The sequence below is a fragment of the Rosa chinensis genome, chromosome 5, assembly GCF_002994745.2.
Source record: "Rosa chinensis cultivar Old Blush chromosome 5, RchiOBHm-V2, whole genome shotgun sequence".
NCBI lineage: Eukaryota > Viridiplantae > Streptophyta > Magnoliopsida > Rosales > Rosaceae > Rosa > Rosa chinensis.
In genome coordinates, this window is record NC_037092.1 from 82,441,541 (window position 1) to 82,459,018 (window position 17,478).

Here is a 17,478-nt window from a genome sequence, read left to right on the forward strand (position 1 = left end):
GTCGCGGACAAGGCGGAAATTGTTAAAGCAGACCAGCGACCTTTTCGGTGTCCGCCAACTACTTGGACGCAAGGTATTACGTAGAACCAATCTCTCCTTTACAAGTCGTTGGTATTGATGATAAGGGCCGCCCCACAGGGATGACGACCTCTGAATTGGCACAATGGGGGCTCGCGGTGGCAAAAAACGACCTCGAAAGGCCTGGATATGTGGTGCCATCTCTAAGTGTTAATTAATGGATCACGAACTCATGGAGGAAGAGGTAGAGGCCTTCCATTCCTTGTATGAGAGGCTATCCTCATACTTGGTGGAAAAAGAGGCCTATGATCGAGTCGCGACCTTAGAAATTGTTAATGAAGAGTTCACAGACAAAGAAGGGAGGAAGAAGAGATTCAGCTTGCTCAAGCGGCATTGGATGACACACCTCCGAAGGTTAGGGACCCTACTGAAAAGGTCAATCTGGGAACAACTGATGAGCCTATAGAAGTGGCAATCAATACTTACTTAGAGCCTAGCGAGAAACAAAGGCTCGTCGAATTATTGCTGGAATTCAAGGACTGCTTCACGGAAAAATACAAGGACATGCCAGGCCTATCACCAGACTTGGTATGCCACAAACTACCAACGCTGCCTGATAAGAGGCCTTTGAAGCAAGAGCCGCGAAAAATGAGCTCGGAGACCCATGTTCTGGTTAAAGAGGAAGTCGAAAAGATGCACAAGTCGGGCATTATTAGGGTAGCCAAGTACAATCAGTGGCTGTCCAATATAGTGCCTGTTCGCAAGAAGAATGGCAAGATGAGGATCTGCGTGGATTACAGAGACCTTAATTTGGCTACACCTAAAGACTTCTACCCCATGCCTGTTGTAGACATGTTGGTAGACGCGGTTGCAGGGCACGAACTGTTGTCTTCCATGGACAGCAAAGCAGGATATCACCATATTCCGGTCGTGGAAGAAGATAGACACAAGACCGCATTCCACTGCCCTGGGTTCACGGGAGTTTTTGAATATGTGGTCATGCCTTTTGGACTGATGAATGCCGGAGCAACATATCAGAGAGCCATGAACCTGATCTTCCACGATATACTTGGGAAGATCTTAGAGGTTTACATTGATGACGTCGTCGTGAAGTCTAAGAAGAGTGGAGATCACTTCACGGATCTCAGAAAAGTTTTCGAGCGCATGCAGCTACACAAGCTCAAGATAAATCCCGCCAAGTGCGTTTTTGGAGTTCAGGCAGGCGATTTCCTGGGATTCATTGTCCATCAAAGAGGCATTGAGGTCCCTGAGGATAAGACAAACGCGGTCATCAACGCATCTCCCCCATGAACGAAGAAAGAATTACAGCGACTACTGGGTAAGATCAACTTTTTGCAATGATTCATTTCTAACTTTGCGGGAAAAATCCAGCCGTTTTCCCCACTACTGCAGTTGCAAGGACAGAACGAACGAGTTTATGTGGGAACCTAAACATCAAGAGGCTTTCGAAAAAATCAAGGCCTATCTGGCGAGCCCACCAGTGCTTGTTCCTCCCAGAGCTGGATTTCCATTAAAGTTGTATGTTTCAGCAGCTGAGGCTTCCATGGGCAGCCTCCTCGCTCAGGATGATGAAGAGGGTGTCGAACATGCCATCTTTTACCTCAGTAGGACACTCACAGATTGCGAAACAAGGTACACTCCAATGGAAAAGCTGTGTCTTACATTATACTTCTCAGCTTGCAAGTTACGGCATTACATGTTGTCCTTTACTACTTGCATCATTGCTCAAACCGATCTAGTCAAGTATATGCTATCGCGACCTATCCTGAGAGGCCGTATTGGCAAGTGGGTGCTCGCCTTATCAGAATTCTCACTACAGTATGTCCCACAAAAAGCAGTAAAAGGGCAAGCTATCGCGGACTTTCTGGCACATCACCCTATGCTGGATGTCCCCGCGGTTAGAGATTTAGAGGTCGCTGCCACAACTTTAGATCGCCCAGATTTGGCTTGCTTACCAGAGTACGCCGCACTGTATCAAACCACAATCTCATTCCAGCCCTGGGTGTTATATTTTGACAGGTCAAGAACGGATACGCTAGCAGGAGCAGGAATTGCACTGGAGAATCCGGCTGGAGATCACTTTTCGTACTCATTCCAGTTGGAGTTTCAATGTACCAACAACCAAGCAGAATATGAGGCTTTAATCATAGGCCTAGAAGTACTGTTGGAAATGGGAATCAGAGATGTACAAATATTTGGCGATTCTCCCTTGGTTATTAATCAGTTGTGAAATGAGTTCAGATGCAATAGCTTCACGTTGGTCCCTTATTAGAACAAAACATTAGAACCGTTGGACCAATTTGATAACGTACATCTTGAGTACATTCCTCGCGAGTGAAATTTTGCAGCAAACGAGTTGGCCCATCTGGCAATAGGGGTAACATTGAGATATGACGTGCGGGTGAGAATCCTTAAAGTTGAGCGTCACACGCTTCCTTCATGGATGGCGAGAAGAGATCCTCCAGACGATACCTTAATCGCGACCCTGGAATCCATTGACGTGGATTGGCGCATCCCTTTGATCAATTATCTCAAGCATCCTGATTAGACCACGGATAGAAGGATACGCTATCTTACCCTCAACTACTTCCTCAGAGGTGATGAACTTCGCAGACGAGGAGAAGATAGCGTGGATTTCAGATGTGTTTATGGCCGTGAAGCGAAACAACTCATGCGCTAAGTTCATTCTGGCATTTGTGGCGCTCACCAAGCAGGTCCAAAGATGCGATGGTCGCTCAGACAACATGGATATTTTTGGCCCAGTATCTTGAAGGATTGTATCGCATTCGCTAAAGGTTGTTTGGACTGCCAAGCTCATGGGCCTGTCCAGCATGTTCCTAATATTCCAATGCAGCCCATTATACAGCCTTGGCCCCCAAGAGGATGGGCGCTAGATTTAATTGGGATGATTCACCCACATTCATCACTTCAACACAAGTTCATCATCGTCGCGACCGATTTCTTTACAAAGTGGGTTGAAGCAGAACCTTTGAAGGAAGCATCTGGTGGCACGTTGTGACAATTCCTATTCAGAAACATCATCTGCAGATTTGGGATCCCAGAAGTTTTTGTTTCGGACCGGGGGGCAGCTTTCATGGGTGGTGAAGTTGATAAACTGGCAAGAGAATAAGGAATACAGTTCATCCATTCCAGTCCATATTATGCTCAGTCTGATGGTCAAGCGGAGGCCAGCAACAAGATCATTATCAATTTGCTGAAGAAAATGTTGGAAGTTAATCCACGACAGTGGCATGAGACACTTTATGAAACTCTTTGGGCCTACCGCACCTCTAAGCGGAATCCCACCGCGACAACACCTTATGCTTTGATGTTTGGCCATGATGCAGTCCTGCCGTTGGAAGTCAACGTCCAATCATTACGAGTTCAAGAGCAACATCATCTCATTGGAGAAGACTACTTTCAGGCTATGTGGCAGGAACATGAAGACCTTAGCGAAAAACGGTTGGAGGCTTTAGATAATTTGGTCATGGAAAAGCAACGAGTCGCTCGCTCCTATGACAAGCGGACGTGGGGAAGGAGTTACAGCGAAGGAGTGTTGGTTTGGAAAGCAGTTCTCCCACTTGGAGAAAAATTAGATGGTCGCGGCAAATGGATTCCAAGATGGGAAGGCCCGTACATCATCTATAAAATCTTAGAGAAAGGAGCTTTTCATCTCAAGGACCTGGATGGAGATGTCCATCATAACCCTATCAATGGGAGATACTTGAAGAACTACTTTCCCAATGTCTAGGACGCGGAGGAGTCGTAGACAGTTTATTCGCATAAGACATGGGGGACAATTCTAGTGTTCCTACACTCGCAAAGCCCATTCATGAAGGCCTGTTTTTTAGGCCCATAATCATTTCTTTGCTATGCCTAGCAACACTAGGGGGAAACACTATACAATACTAAGCCCATTTAGCCTAACAACAACAAGCAAAAAAAAAAAAAAAAATTGCGTTAACTTTGTTTTAGGTTTTATATTCATATTTCGGTTTTTGGTTTATCTTTGTTCTTTATTTCGTTGGTTATTTGTTTATTATTAGAGTCAAATTGAATTTTGGGTAAATATCTTCTTTATCGTAGGGCGCATCCAATGGGATGTGAGGTCTTGTTTGGATATGAGAAGTACGTGCTGACAAAGGGTCTCGTCCCTTGTCAATCAAGTGAGCTGAGCTCCGCCAAAATTGTTCCTCTCTTCACCTGGTCATGTTCCAAAGGAGTTACCGAAAGGAGAAGAGAAATATCCCTAAGTCCAAAACATTTTTTTTGTATGTTGTGTCACTTTATGTGTTGTTCTTGTTTTTATTTTGAGTCTTAGGATGCCCTTTCAACTGTCTATGATGAGTTTATATCTCCAAAATTATGGCTAAAAAAAAAAAGTCATAAATACAACTCTTAGGGGGCAATTCTAAGTGTTCCTACACTCGCGAAGCTACTATGCCGAGTCAACGGCTCTGGAAACTTTTTCCAGCTTTTCCCTCACAGGAAAGGCTGAGCTCAAGGGAAGTGTGAGAGCCACCATCGTGACCGCCACCTCCATCGGAAGTAGTCTTCATGTTGCCACAGATGTCCTCACCATGCACAGGAAACAGTGAGAGGGTTTCAATCTCCTGGTGGTGTTCTCCTCTTTGTTCCATGAAAGTTTGTTCTACATTCATGTCAAAGAAAGTAGAACTAGTTTCCCCTCCAGCTGAGATTGAACAATCCCTAGCACTCTTCTCCATATTCATGGATCCATAACCGCCATATTTCCCCATCTGCCTGTTAAAAGCAATCATCACACCAGCGGAAGAAGCAGAAGCAGGTGCAGAAGATCCAAAGTTAATATACTGATCCTCATGTTTCCAATTGGTAACATTGTCATCACCAACAAGCCCTGATCTTTGCATGGGCACATGAACATCCGAAGTGGACCTCTTCTTCTGCTTCTCCCGAGCCCTTTGGTTCACGAACCAAAAATAGACGTTCTTGAACTCGATCTTGCCGTACCATTTCAGTTGGAGACAGATCCTCTGAATCTGCTCTATAGTTGGGGACCTAATTCCCTTATTGTAGAAAAGCTCCTTGAGGATTCTTACATGATCTGTAGTGGGAATCCACCTAGTACGGCTCTTCCTGCGAAGCATGTTAGCACTACTCCAGGCTGCTTCGTTACTTCCTCCATCCTCGGTTGGATGTCGGTTTTGTGGTTCCATTGGTGATGGATTGAGAGAATACGAGAATTGAAGAGAGATGATGATGAGTAATTAAGAAAGATTGTTGTTAGAAATATTCGAGTTAATGAAATAATTTTAGGATTGGAAATTTGGGTTTATAATGTGGAGGAAGATATAGGCATGCAAATATCCACCCTTGGATGAAGCTCAATTTCAAAACCGATGTCAGTAAATCGAGATTAGTGATTCTAAATCTCGGGAAAAAAGGGACTAGTAGCATGTGAGGAGCAGTTTTTGAGGAGTTAGCTATTATTAGAGGATTAATAGCATGTGAGGAGACCGAACGGTTTTCGAGGAGGTAACTGTTCCATTCAAGAGATTATTTTTTCACGACCGTTGTTTTTCAACGAGTGATTAGTGCCTTAAATCTCGGAAAAGAAGGAATTATTGCCACTAAGAGTCTTGAGTTGGGAGCCAGCAAGTGGATCCAAAAGATACATATTTTCTCAAAACCCTCGCCGCAAGACTCTTTTTGACGCGGAGCATATTTTAAAAGTTCATGTTATTTTCAATATACAACTATGGGGCCTATATTTGGGACATTGTGAGACACAATTATTGGCTTCTCACGGATATTTGGATATCAAGATAAGAAAATATTATTGTATTCATAAAGTGGCTTTGCGGCCAAAAGCAGTACATTCATTACAAAGCCAAAAGTGGCTAGCATACAAAACAGGAATCTTCGGATATCTTCTGAATCTTTTCTCAAGTGGAAGAAGCTATTGAATCCAACGTTAGGTTGAGCCGTGCCATTATCTCAAGGAGGGGCAGACTTCAGGGAAGGAAAAGAGGAGTAACGGAGCCCCCGCGCCCCCTTTACATGGAAGCGGCAGAGGAATACAACATGGGTTTGGCCAACGCCATTATCCATGAGAAGGGGAGACTCCAGTGAAAGAAAATGGAGCCTCCAAGCCCCCTCAATTGGAAGCAGCTATGGAATCCAACGCCGGGTTGAGCCGCGCCTTTATCTCAAGGAGGGGCAGAGAGTGAAGGATCCGAATATCAGCTTGAGTCTCTGCACCCCCTTTAGCCTTGGTAACCACCATTACTTGGATGTGAAGTATAGGAAAAGCCATTCTGTAGCTTGAACCCATTCCTTCAAAGAGTCCATCCCTTCTCATCCTTCCAAGATTCTATCAAGAAGAGAAAGGGGGAGAAGGAGGTGAGAACCAAAGCCCCTTCCATCTGGAGGGCACAACAAGGGCCGGGTCCAGAAGGAAGGAAACAGAGGAGGAAAGACGAACCTCAGAGTGGCCATCCTCCCTTTCTCCGTCTCGCTCCGCATGTGGGATTCTAACAAAAATGATCTCGCATGATCGTGGATCCCACACTCGGAGACCCCTCGCGTTTCTAAACCAATCTGAAGCCTGGCATTGTTGTTACAGGATTCCAGAGAGGCGAAACAAGGGGTTGCCTAAGATTACGCCATAAAGCCTAAAATTTAGAGGCTAAAGGTCATTTCATGAGGGGAAGATTTGTGAAGAACGAGAAAGAGAAGCAAGGACTGAAAGGCCATTTCTTGAATGTTTCAGAAAATTTGTTGTGAGTATTCCTTGTCCAAAATACAACTATTTAAAGGGACTTCACGAAAATCCCACCCTTGGATGGATGGTTAAAGAGTCAAACCGATGTCAGTAAATCAAGATTAGTGATTCCAAATCTCGGGAAAACAGACACTAGTAGCATGTGAGGAGCGGTTTTTGAAGAGTTAGCTATTATTAGAGGATTAATGGCATGTGAGGAGACCGAACGGTTTTCGAGGAGGTAACTTAAGAAATTCACGAGATTATTTTTTCACGACCGTTGTTTTTCAGCGAGTGATTAATGCCTTAAATCTCGGAAAAGAAATGATTATTAGCATGTGAGGAGACCGAACGGTTTTTGAGGGGCCTACAGAGATTGGCCCGCAAAGCTCAATTTCAAACAAAGTTCTCCATGCGGAGTTTCGCCACAATGGCACCAGCTTCGGCCTGAGTGGCCCGTTCTCTGACACGAGCCAGGTTGCGGCCCATTTCTTCAGAAGCAGCCAAAGGTTCATCGAGTTGGGCTTCTTCTACAACAATCGCATTCTTAATAAAGGCTAAACTGGCATGGAGGTCCTCGATCCAAAGTTTGAAGTCGGACCTTTGGATTTGTAGTTCCCGCAGGCAGATGGCTCGCTCGTAAGCGTCGTAAGCCTCTTAAGCGTCGTAAGCCTGGGCATTCGTGGCCGATTGATGTCGGCGGGCCCTACCAAGTTCTTTCAGCAGAGAATCGATATCACTAAATTGCCACGGAGTCAAAGCCTTCTCCTGGCGAAGATACCTTCGAGCTCCCAAGACTCGCGGGAGGATGTCAGTCTCCAATACCCGAGGACCTAGATGTTCGTGAAGCACCATCTTAGCCTCATCCACAGCAGAAGGAGGAGTTACCTCCAACACCCTCATCAATCTCTCGAATCTGGTAGGAGGAGGAGGCGGCAGAGGTGCCACAGGATCACGAACCACCAATGCAAAAGGGTGGACAGCTTCCTCAGTTTCTTCATCTTCAACAGGTTGGTCTATCCCTTCAGCCGCAGGAGAATCTGGAAACTCAACTCGCGGCTCACCATGGGCAAGTGGAGCAAATTCAAGCACAGAGCCCTCGGCTCCGACGGTTGTCTCATTTATTCGCGAGACTTGGGGGGCACCACCACCGTCAGTATCATTTTCCATCTATGGGGCGACTGTCCCGCCGATAGGAGCCTCAGCGTTTGCAGCCACCTCCTCGGTACAAAAAGAATCCTGGTCAGATTTAGAAATGTCAGAGAGCGGGGTTGGATCAAAAAGGGAAATGGAAAGCATTGGCCAACAGTGGCTTACCTCTCAAGCTGTCGGGTCAATATCTGGTACGTGGTTTCCAAGAGGAAGAGGCCTCACCTCATTCACCTCTTGGACCTCTAGTGCTGCGAGAATCTATATCGTCATCAGTTCCTCATAAGCGGCAAAAGCCTCAGAGTGGCTTTCCAAGCTTTCATGCTCCGAGGAGTCGTCATCGGAGATCATTACTAGACTGGTAGGACCTTGCAGATGCTCTGTAGATGTGGGAGACAGAAGAGGTGCCATGGGGTTAGTTGATGCTTGAACTAGTGGGAGAGTTGGCTCTTCTGCAGCAACTAAGGATCCAGCCTCGCTCAGGCGAGAGGGATCAGTGGTCCTCTGACGGACCTATCAAAAGATATATAATGAAGTTCATGCCCAAATTCTAAAATTTAAATAGAATAAGACGGGGCTGGAGTTTACCAATCGCATTCCCAGAGATTCGTAATCTTCAAAACTCTCTTCGACGGATGAGATCGATCGCGTTTGCAAGCAAAGACAGTAGTGGCCTATACGAGAAAAGAATCACAATTCAAAAGGGGGGAAAGCACCAAATATGCAAGTTTGGGATCATTCTTAACCAAATTACCTCAGCGGGATCTTCATCATGAGAAGACTCTCCATCAGGAGTCTCCTCTGCTATTGCCTTTTGTTTCCCGGCCTGAACAGAGGCTATCTTGCTCCTGGTAGTTTGCTGCAAAACACACTCAGGAATAAGAGCGGGAAAATCATTTCATGAGGAAAAGGAATGGTGAAGAAAGACAAAAGCTTACTGTTGCCCTAGGCTCATGGATTTGTATCCCTGGACGCGATGAGCGAGAAGGTAGAATACGATGCGGGGGTTGTGCTGCAGGGCTGGAGAAGCGCTCAAGAATCTCGTGGTCCTCTGGACCAGGACTACTCATGCCACGAAAGATCATGACGAAGAGTTAGTCATATGGCAGGTCCCAATAGTTCACGGACACTTCTTTCCACCAATCAGCATAATCATCGTCGACATTGTTGAGGGGGTACAACATTCTGACCCAAGGGGGAATCACTATCAAAGTAAACTGACTCTGAAAGGGGGCAGACCCAGGTCGGGCTAATCTCCGCCAAGAGGTGTAGTAATTGGCAGAATCAACCAGAGGCCAGGGTACCAACTGGGCCAACCCAAATTGGCGAGCGAAGTGGTTAGGGGCATATAGTTCATAACTTACACGGTCGGTGGCAAGACAAATATCCAAGCAAGAGATGACGTGACGAAAGGCCAAGAGGGCTCTTTCGCTATGATCCCGTCCACTGGGCAGAAAGCCATCGTCAAGGGGAGGAGGGAAACGCCTAGAAAGGATGATTTTTGAGCCGGCATCTCTCCCAGCAAGTACAAGTAAATAAAACACTCGGAGTAGGGAGGAGCTCGATACCTTACGTTGCGGCAAAGCCAGTTCCCCAGAAGGGAATTGACTAGAGGTTCCTTTGGAATATCATCGCGACGGAAGCGAGGGAAATAAATCTGCAACCAAAAGGCAAGAATCCAGAAAGGGCCACTAATGTCGGTATCGTAGGGGCGTATTACGGCCCTATAAAGGGAACGATATAACACACCCAATACAAGCTGCCCAAGGCCAACACAAGTACCATTGTAGAGAGCAGTGGCCAGAGAATTCCAAGGCCCAGTAGGTTTGTTGGAAGAAATGCAAAAGATAAATTTGCAAAGCCAGAATTCCAGGAATGCGATACCTCCTGTATGGTCACGCTGGATGCAGTAATAGTCGCGCCAGATTGGGTATGATCTGCTGTGATGCCCCCGACTAGCCATATCCATTCTCAAAGAAAATTGAATGCAATTAAACTGACCATGCACATATGGGTCAAACTTAATGGGCAACCCCGTGATGGTAAGAACATCCAGCAGAGGTATGCTCATCTGCCCAAACTGAAAATTGAATGTATTGTTGGAGGTGTTCCAAAAGCAAAGAATGGCGGCTAGCGGTGCAGGGCTAGTATTATGGGGAAGACAGAAGCATAGATCGATGGTTTGGGTGATACCCACCGCATCCCATCTGGCCAAATCTCTCGCTCGGACCTCCTGATACCAAACCTTTTCCTCGGGAGCGATGGTAGGCCAGAAGCCCACTTTCCTCCTTGGTCCCCAGCTGCTAAAATCACCAGGCACCTGCCGAAGAGCCACTATGGGACGGCGGATGGGAAGCCCGTAATAGGCCATAGCATCATCTGGCAAACGATCGCGAGGTGTGGGACCCAGACACGCTTGACTATCACCGCCACCAAAGCCCATCAGTCAACTTCTCTCCTCTCCAGTCTGACTTCTACATCGAACACTCATGTTAGTCCGCCAGGTGAATGCGGCTTTCTCAGTGATTTGATCTGCCTGATCGATAACGAATGGTTTCTTGGATGCCATTTCTAGGTCGCAAGGAACACTTCTCTATTACACCTTGATTTATAGCTCAGATATTTTTGGAGATTAATTTATTAGCTGGGCCAGTGAGTGGCCCTAGTTGATAATTAATGAGTCATTATTCCATCTTGAGAATTGCATCTACGACGACAGTGAAGATACTTCTCCATTACACCTTGATTTATAGCTCAGATATTTTTGGAGATTAATTTATTAGCTGGGCCAGTGAGTGGCCCTAGTTGATAATTAATGAGTCATTATTCCATCTTGAGAATCGCATCTAAGGCGATAGTGAAGATATTCCACCTTTTCCAACCACCGCAGGGCCAGCATAGTGGCCTGAAGTTTTTTAAATAAAACATGATTAGATGCTAAAGTTGCAGCAAAAATGGTGGTTTCACTTGGTCACACGTCATGATTGTCGATAGCCATGATCCAATCATCCTCTTCGGCATAAGACTCACGAAGGATTAAATGACAGCAAACAGTTTGCTATTTTGCATCTTATTTCGCCAACTACTATAGGCCTTGATCAAGCCAGGAAAGCGGCTCCAACCCCTACATTGGAGAAAATCAACAGAGAGCCAGGAACAAGGCAGATACTTGTTGCTATACACATGGCGAAGCAACCACCAAGGAAGAGAAGGATCCTCATTCGCGATCAAAAGCAGTCTCCTTCGCATGGGGGGCACGCTAAAGTTCTGATCTCCTACAACCTGTCCAAGTTTCATCAATTCACTGCATACCAAACATCAGATCCATGGGGGGGGGGCAATAAAGTTGGCAAAGAAAGCGTCAGTTCATAACAAAGGCAATTCAGATTATAGCATTCAAGCTTTATGGCCTATTTAGAGGCCTATATGGAAACAGTCAAGCCAATACAAGTGGCTAGGAAGAAACAACATTATAAGAGTAGTGCTGATTCAAGACCTCTTCAGTCAAAACGAAGACCTTTGACTGCGAGGTCTGGGGGGGCAATGTTTGGACCCAAAATGAGCATTTTGGCCTGATAAGGCACGTCTTGGAGAAATTAAGCCAATGTCAGTGGCTCAAGCTATATATTGTCGATAAGTTCAAAATATATTATTTAGAGGCTAAATAAAGCCTACTATGGAAGCATGGAAATGAAAAGTCAACTTTAGCACATTTTCCTACTTCGGCTAGGAGAAACCGAGCTAAACAAGGAAGGAGGGGCGGCAGACTAACCAAACGAAATCCAAATGAGCTAAAATATTCCAGATTAAATCTAGAAAGCCCAAGGATCATTTCTAATGAAGAGTGCCAGAGCTATTTTTGAGTGGAAGGCCTTCAAACAATCAGTCCAATTTTTTGCAGAAGCAAAACTGGAAAACTGGAACTGTAAGAGGTCAAGCAGCGTTTCTGGCCCAACCACAGTACTAAAAGCTCTGAATTTTTACCAGGATGATCTACACTCATAGTGGAACATTTGTTATGAAGAAGTCACGGTCAAAATCTGAATTCTTGATGGAGATATAATTGAAGGAATAAAGGAGCCGAAAGTGCTTCCTTATCTCCAAAATTCATCATTCCTTATCTCCAATTATGCTTCCTTATCTCCTTATCTCCGAAATTCATCATTCTTTATCTCCAATTATGCTTCCTTATCTCTAAAATTCATCATTTCTTATCTCTAATTAATGCTCCACTATCATTTGTTTAATGCCAACTACTTTGGCATGGTAGCCTATAATTAGAGGTTACAATGAAACACTTAGACACGCAATTCACAACAACAATCTCTAAGATTATCCAAGCCTCTCTAGAGCAACCCTCTCCTTCTCTTATCGGTAGTCATACTCCAGTCCTAGTCTCCTCAAGAGCTGACTGTTAGTGCTACCAAACCTTCCAGCCAAGCTAAAGTAACGCTTTAGCAAGTTCTGCTTACTTCCTAGTAGTTCTCGCTCCTCTCGATCTACAACATCGAGTATCGATTGTGATTTTGAAGAAGCTCAGCAAAAGTCCTCGTAGGCACAAAGAATCCCACGACGAGGTTGGTGCTCTCCTCGTCCACAATCGCTTGAAAGAAGTCAGGTCAAGGGACACCCCCGACGACCGCACCCGAACGGTGCTGGCACACCCGCACAAGAAAAGAGACTGTTGACCAGCTCAAGGAAAACTGGAGCCAAACAGCTGCAGCTACCAAGGAGAAGAAAAGAATGGAGTCAAGGACCGGGTGGAAGGGAGGAGAAGAAAAGAAAAGATATCTCCACTTTCTTTGTCTCCACCACCAAGAAAAGCTGCCTCCCAAGCATTAAAGAAATGAAAAGTTGCTGCAGTTACTAAGGAGAAGAAAAGAAAGGATCGGGTGGAAGGGAGGAGAAGAAAAGAAGAAAAGAAAAGAAAAGTTGTCTCCACTTTCTTTGTCTTCTTGCTGCCTAGGATGAATAAATATAAACTTTGCACACAAAGTGTTGAGAGTGTCTTGTGCTTCCGTGGTTGGGGAGTAAGGCTTTTGTATTGGAGGTCGGAGGTTCAAACCTCGCATCTTACCGATTTTGTGTATATTTTGCATATTATTGGACTTGCAGGCAAAGTTGGGCATTTGGGCCCGAAAAGCCCGGAGACCAAACCGACCTGTTTGGGTTTGGTTTCTATCGGTTTTCATTTTTGAAAAAGCCTGAACCGGCCAGAACCGATTATTTCGGGCTCGGTCTCGGTTTTACTAAAATTCGGGCCCGGCCCGACCCGAGCCCAGGCCTAGTGGTGATGAAGGAGATAGAGTAGTATGGATAGTATGAGTTTGGATTTTGGGAGGTGGAGATGGACGTTTTGTGAAGGAGATGAAGAGAGAAAGAAGATGTAATGGATGAAGGAATTGGTTCTTGAGAGTGAGAGGAGAAAGTGTTTATATAGGGAAGAAAAAGAAGAGTGAAATGAACCGTCTTCTCTTCCAATGGAGAACCTAATCTCCCAAACCTCATAGCACCAACCAGTACTCACCAAGTGGGATCAAGATGCTTCTCTCTTTCTGTTCATTTCGTGGGGTAGAGCCTTATAGTATCCTATGAGGAGCATACTGTCTCTGCACATTGGTTGCCTCCTCCGTCTGGGGGGACAACCTACAAAAGAGACAGTCCCTTTACCCCTGGCAAAATGAGCATTACAGAGAAGATATCAACTGTACCTGGTGTTACTGCTGTGATGTGATGGTCAGGTCCTAATTTTAATTCAATACTATCTGGTTAGCTGCCATTATTTTTCGACCTACCGTGTGGTTTTATACTTTACCCACCTGTGGTATCTGTAGAGCTTGTCTCTTCCATTTTACGAGTCAATATGGCTTCGTCATCTAGCACCCCTAGGACATTCCTTATGAGGATGAAGGTATTATTGAAGCTATATCAGTATGCTTCGAAGACACTGCTGATTTCCTGGATCTTGAAGCTGGTATTGGTCTCCTAGGAATTCTTATTGCGGAGGAGGAACCTAGCCTGGGTGGTGTCAAGGCAACACTGATGGGGATGTGGAAATCGTTAGGCCAAATCCGAATCATTCAGGTCAAGAAGAACACATATTCGTTAACGGTTGGTTCAGAGAAGTTGGCTAGTAAACTGATCAATGAGAGTCCTTGGAACGTTAAGGGTTACTGCCTAACTGTGAGGCACTGGCCTCACTTCCATTCCATTCATGATATTGACACCAATCGCGCAACGTACTCGATACAAGCCCACGGCATCCCCCTGGACCAAATGACAAAGAACAATGGCAGAAAACTTGGTGAGCTGCTTGGCTCAGCACTGGAAGTTGAAGACCCAAAAGTTGTAGGTATTAGAGGTTACCTCCGGATGCGAGTCGACTTTGATACAAGGCGTCCCCTTGCCACCTTTGTTTAACTACCCCGTCCAACCTATAGAGTCACCAGAATCCGACTTCAGTATGAAGGTCTCAGGGTGTTCTGTTATCACTGTGGGAGATTAGGACATTCTAATACCTCCCGCAAATACCAGGTAAACCCTCTATTGATCAAACTTGGAGTGGTTTACGATAATTCTCTTATTGCAGAACCTCCACAAAAGCCAATGATTACTCAGTCCCATTTTCCCTTAGAATTCCCCTACGCGCTGACCTCCGGGATCTTTCGCTGGAGAGTAGGTGACCCAGTTGCTGTTCAAAATTTAAATGATAGTATAAAGGGACAGGTCACTGCTGACAGGTCTGGGGAGGCACGTTCTACAAACATTGATGGTGGCAGTACCTCACAGACTAGCAAACGAAAGCGTGATGACATACTGACCACTGTGGTGATACCAAAACCAAGGTATTAGAGAGGGGGACCTGATATGTTTGACCCAGAGGCTCATGGGGCAATGTATCATAATGGGAGTGTAACTCGAGCTTTCAATGGGCTGTGCTTGAATCATGGTTCATGGGCCGACCCAGAAGTGATCCCCTCTTGGGTTTTTAGTGAGAAGGAGGAGTTTTTAACTGCCAACCCTTTCTTCCCAGTTCCGGCCCAAGTAGACAATTTTGTCACCCAAACCCATCATGCCACCTTAGTGAGACTAGTGGAATTAGATCCACCTACTACCACTAGGCCTGCTATCATTGAGTCAGCAAACAACAAACTTGAGCAGCCACAAACAGATAAGATAGTGAAGAAGACACATAAAGGCTCATCATGTACCTCGACTACTGTCAAGAGTACCCCAAAGAAAACAATGAGCATGCAGAAGCCGACCCTTAGACTCTCACAAGGTGCAGGAAGAGGTAGGGGGAGAGGTAGAGGGAAAAAGGGTAGAAGCAAAGATGTTCTAGTTAGTGAACAACAAACCGAGCCAGTGGAGGAAGGGATGTTATTCCTTGTGGATAGTCATGGAATCCCCACAAGGACTGCAAGGGGAGACAAAGTGGATAGCCCTGATATTGTGGCTAAAGGTATAGAGGATTTAACCCACCTCTAAGGTTATGGCGGCTGGCCCAGTGCAGCTGCAAAGCCACAATGAATTGCCTGGCTTGGAACTGTCAAGGCTTGGGGAAGCCTTTGACAGTATAATCACTCTAGGAGATTACCCACTCCCAAAAACCAGAGTTTGTTTTTCTGTCGGAAACTCACAAATGCAACAACTATGTCAATAGCATTCGTGTTCAGTTGAGATATAGTCAAGAGTACACAGTAAATCCTATCAATTCTGCAGGAGGATTATGCCTCTGGTGGAAAGATGATTACAAGGTAAAGATCACGGACTTTTCGAAGTATTTCATTGACTCGGCGATTACACTGCTGGATACTGGTTATGAGGTGAGAGTTACATGGATGTACGGGCCTCCTTACCAAACTGATAAGGAGGTAATCTGGAGAAATTGGGAAAATAAAGCAAGAGATGATGGAAGGCCTTGGCTAGTCATTGGTGATCTCAACGAGATGATGTTTCACTATGAAAGGGAGGGCAAAACTCCCTGGGACCCGAATAGAAGAAGGTATCTGAATAATTTTTTATCCACTAATTCACTTATGGATATAGGGTTCAAAGGACAAAAATTTACCTGGGCCCGCAAAGAAAATGAGATGGTCATCCTCCAAGAGAGAATTGACAGATGCCTTGTGTGCAAGGAATGGCTTTTTTGTTGGCCTAACTCATGTCTTACACATCTTGCAAGACTTGGATCAGATCACAACCCTCTTCTCTTTACTTCTAGCCCTAACATAAGTAGAAGGAAGGCCTGTTTCAAGTTTGAGGCCTACTGGGCTGATGAGGAAGACTCCTTTTCAATAGTAAAGGATAGTTGGAACAGTAACTCCAACCTCCCCAATATTCTCCAGTGGGAATTAAATCTCAATCATTGCAAGTCAAACCTCCAAGCCTGGAGCAGAAAGCGATTTCCTAAGTACAATAAAGAGGAGATCAAAGCTTGCTTGTATGAATTAGAGGAGCTCTAACTAGCAGCCCCTTATAGTAGCGATAAGCAGCAAGCTGATATTGAGTCGAAATTGGGATGCCTTTGGCTTAGGGAGGAGAAGTATTAGCAGCAAAGGTCTAAAGTTAATTGGCTCAAAGCCGGGGACTCTAATTTTAGATTCTTTCACCTCTCTACTCTTCATAGAAGACAGAGGAACAGCATCCTAAAAATCCAAGATGAGCGGGGTAGGTGGATTTCAGGGGAGCGACAGATCAGGGCAGCTTTTGAATCACATTTCAAGGGTATGTTTCAGAGCAATGGTCAAAGAGTATGGGGAAATGCTTTTTGCGGAGTTTCACCTATTGTTTCAAAGGATATGAACTATAAACTTCTTGCTCCTTTCACTCTCGAGGAGGTCAAGGAAGCGGCTATGCAGCTTGGGGCACTAAAGGCCCAGGGACCGGATGGGTTCCCAGGTCTTTTCTACCATAAATACTGGAAGTTGGTGAATGAGGTGGTTTTTAACTCCTCTAAGGATTTTGGAGGGGGACAGGTCAGTTTGAATAGTCTGAACCAAACACATATTGTCCTAATTCCTAAAGTACCCAACCCTGAGACAACCTCACAGTTCCGTCCGATTAGCCTGTGCAACAATTCATATAAGATTCTTGCTAAGGTATTGGCAAATCGCTTAAAAGCTGTACTCCCTTCCTTGATTTCCCCCAACCAAAACGCTTTTGTCCCGGAGAGGCTAATACAGGACAACATCATGCTAGCCCATGAGACCTTCCACTATCTCCGATTAAAAAGAGAGGGAGATTGCCATGAGTTTGGTTTAAAGCTGGATATGAACAAGGCCTATGACAGAGTCGATTGGGATTTTCTAGAAACAGCCCTCTTGAGATTTGGTTTCTCACCACGGTGGGTGGATTTGATTATGAAGTGTGTCTCAACGGTCTCCTTCTCTGTAGTGTTGAATGGTAATCCGGGGTGTTTCTTTAGCCCTAGTTGTGGTTTGAGGCAGGGAGATCCACTCTCACCCTACCTTTTCCTTATTGTCAGTGAGGTATTATCTCTACGGCTCACATATGCTATCCAGGACTCTTCCTTGCGGGGTAAC

General features: G+C 45.3%; 2 protein-coding genes across 2 annotated transcripts; one reads left to right on the top strand and one right to left on the bottom strand.

The window, feature by feature from the left end:
* Positions 1-250: 250 nt before the first annotated feature.
* Positions 251-2,269, top strand: LOC112164269. Its single transcript, XM_024300489.1, has 3 exons — positions 251-432; positions 1,411-1,643; positions 1,716-2,269. Exons 1-3 carry the CDS (start codon positions 251-253, stop codon positions 2,267-2,269), a joined length of 969 nt encoding a protein of 322 aa, XP_024156257.1.
* Positions 2,270-4,487: 2,218 nt separating this feature from the next.
* On the bottom strand, positions 4,488-5,237 carry LOC112164270 (protein WUSCHEL). The gene has a single exon (XM_024300490.1). It carries the CDS (start codon positions 5,235-5,237, stop codon positions 4,488-4,490), a length of 750 nt encoding a protein of 249 aa, XP_024156258.1.
* Positions 5,238-17,478: the final 12,241 nt, after the last annotated feature.

Bases quoted from the DNA above. Each gene is read 5' to 3' on its own strand.
- LOC112164269 (XM_024300489.1), top strand. From the start codon at position 251: ATGGAGGAAGAGGTAGAGGCCTTCCATTCCTTGTATGAGAGGCTATCC. The intron at 433-1,410 runs GTTAGGGACCCT...GGAAAAATCCAG, and splicing joins TGGATGACACACCTCCGAAG to CCGTTTTCCCCACTACTGCA. The intron at 1,644-1,715 runs GTAGGACACTCA...TATACTTCTCAG, and splicing joins ACATGCCATCTTTTACCTCA to CTTGCAAGTTACGGCATTAC.
- LOC112164270 (XM_024300490.1), bottom strand. From the start codon at position 5,237: ATGGAACCACAAAACCGACATCCAACCGAGGATGGAGGAAGTAACGAA.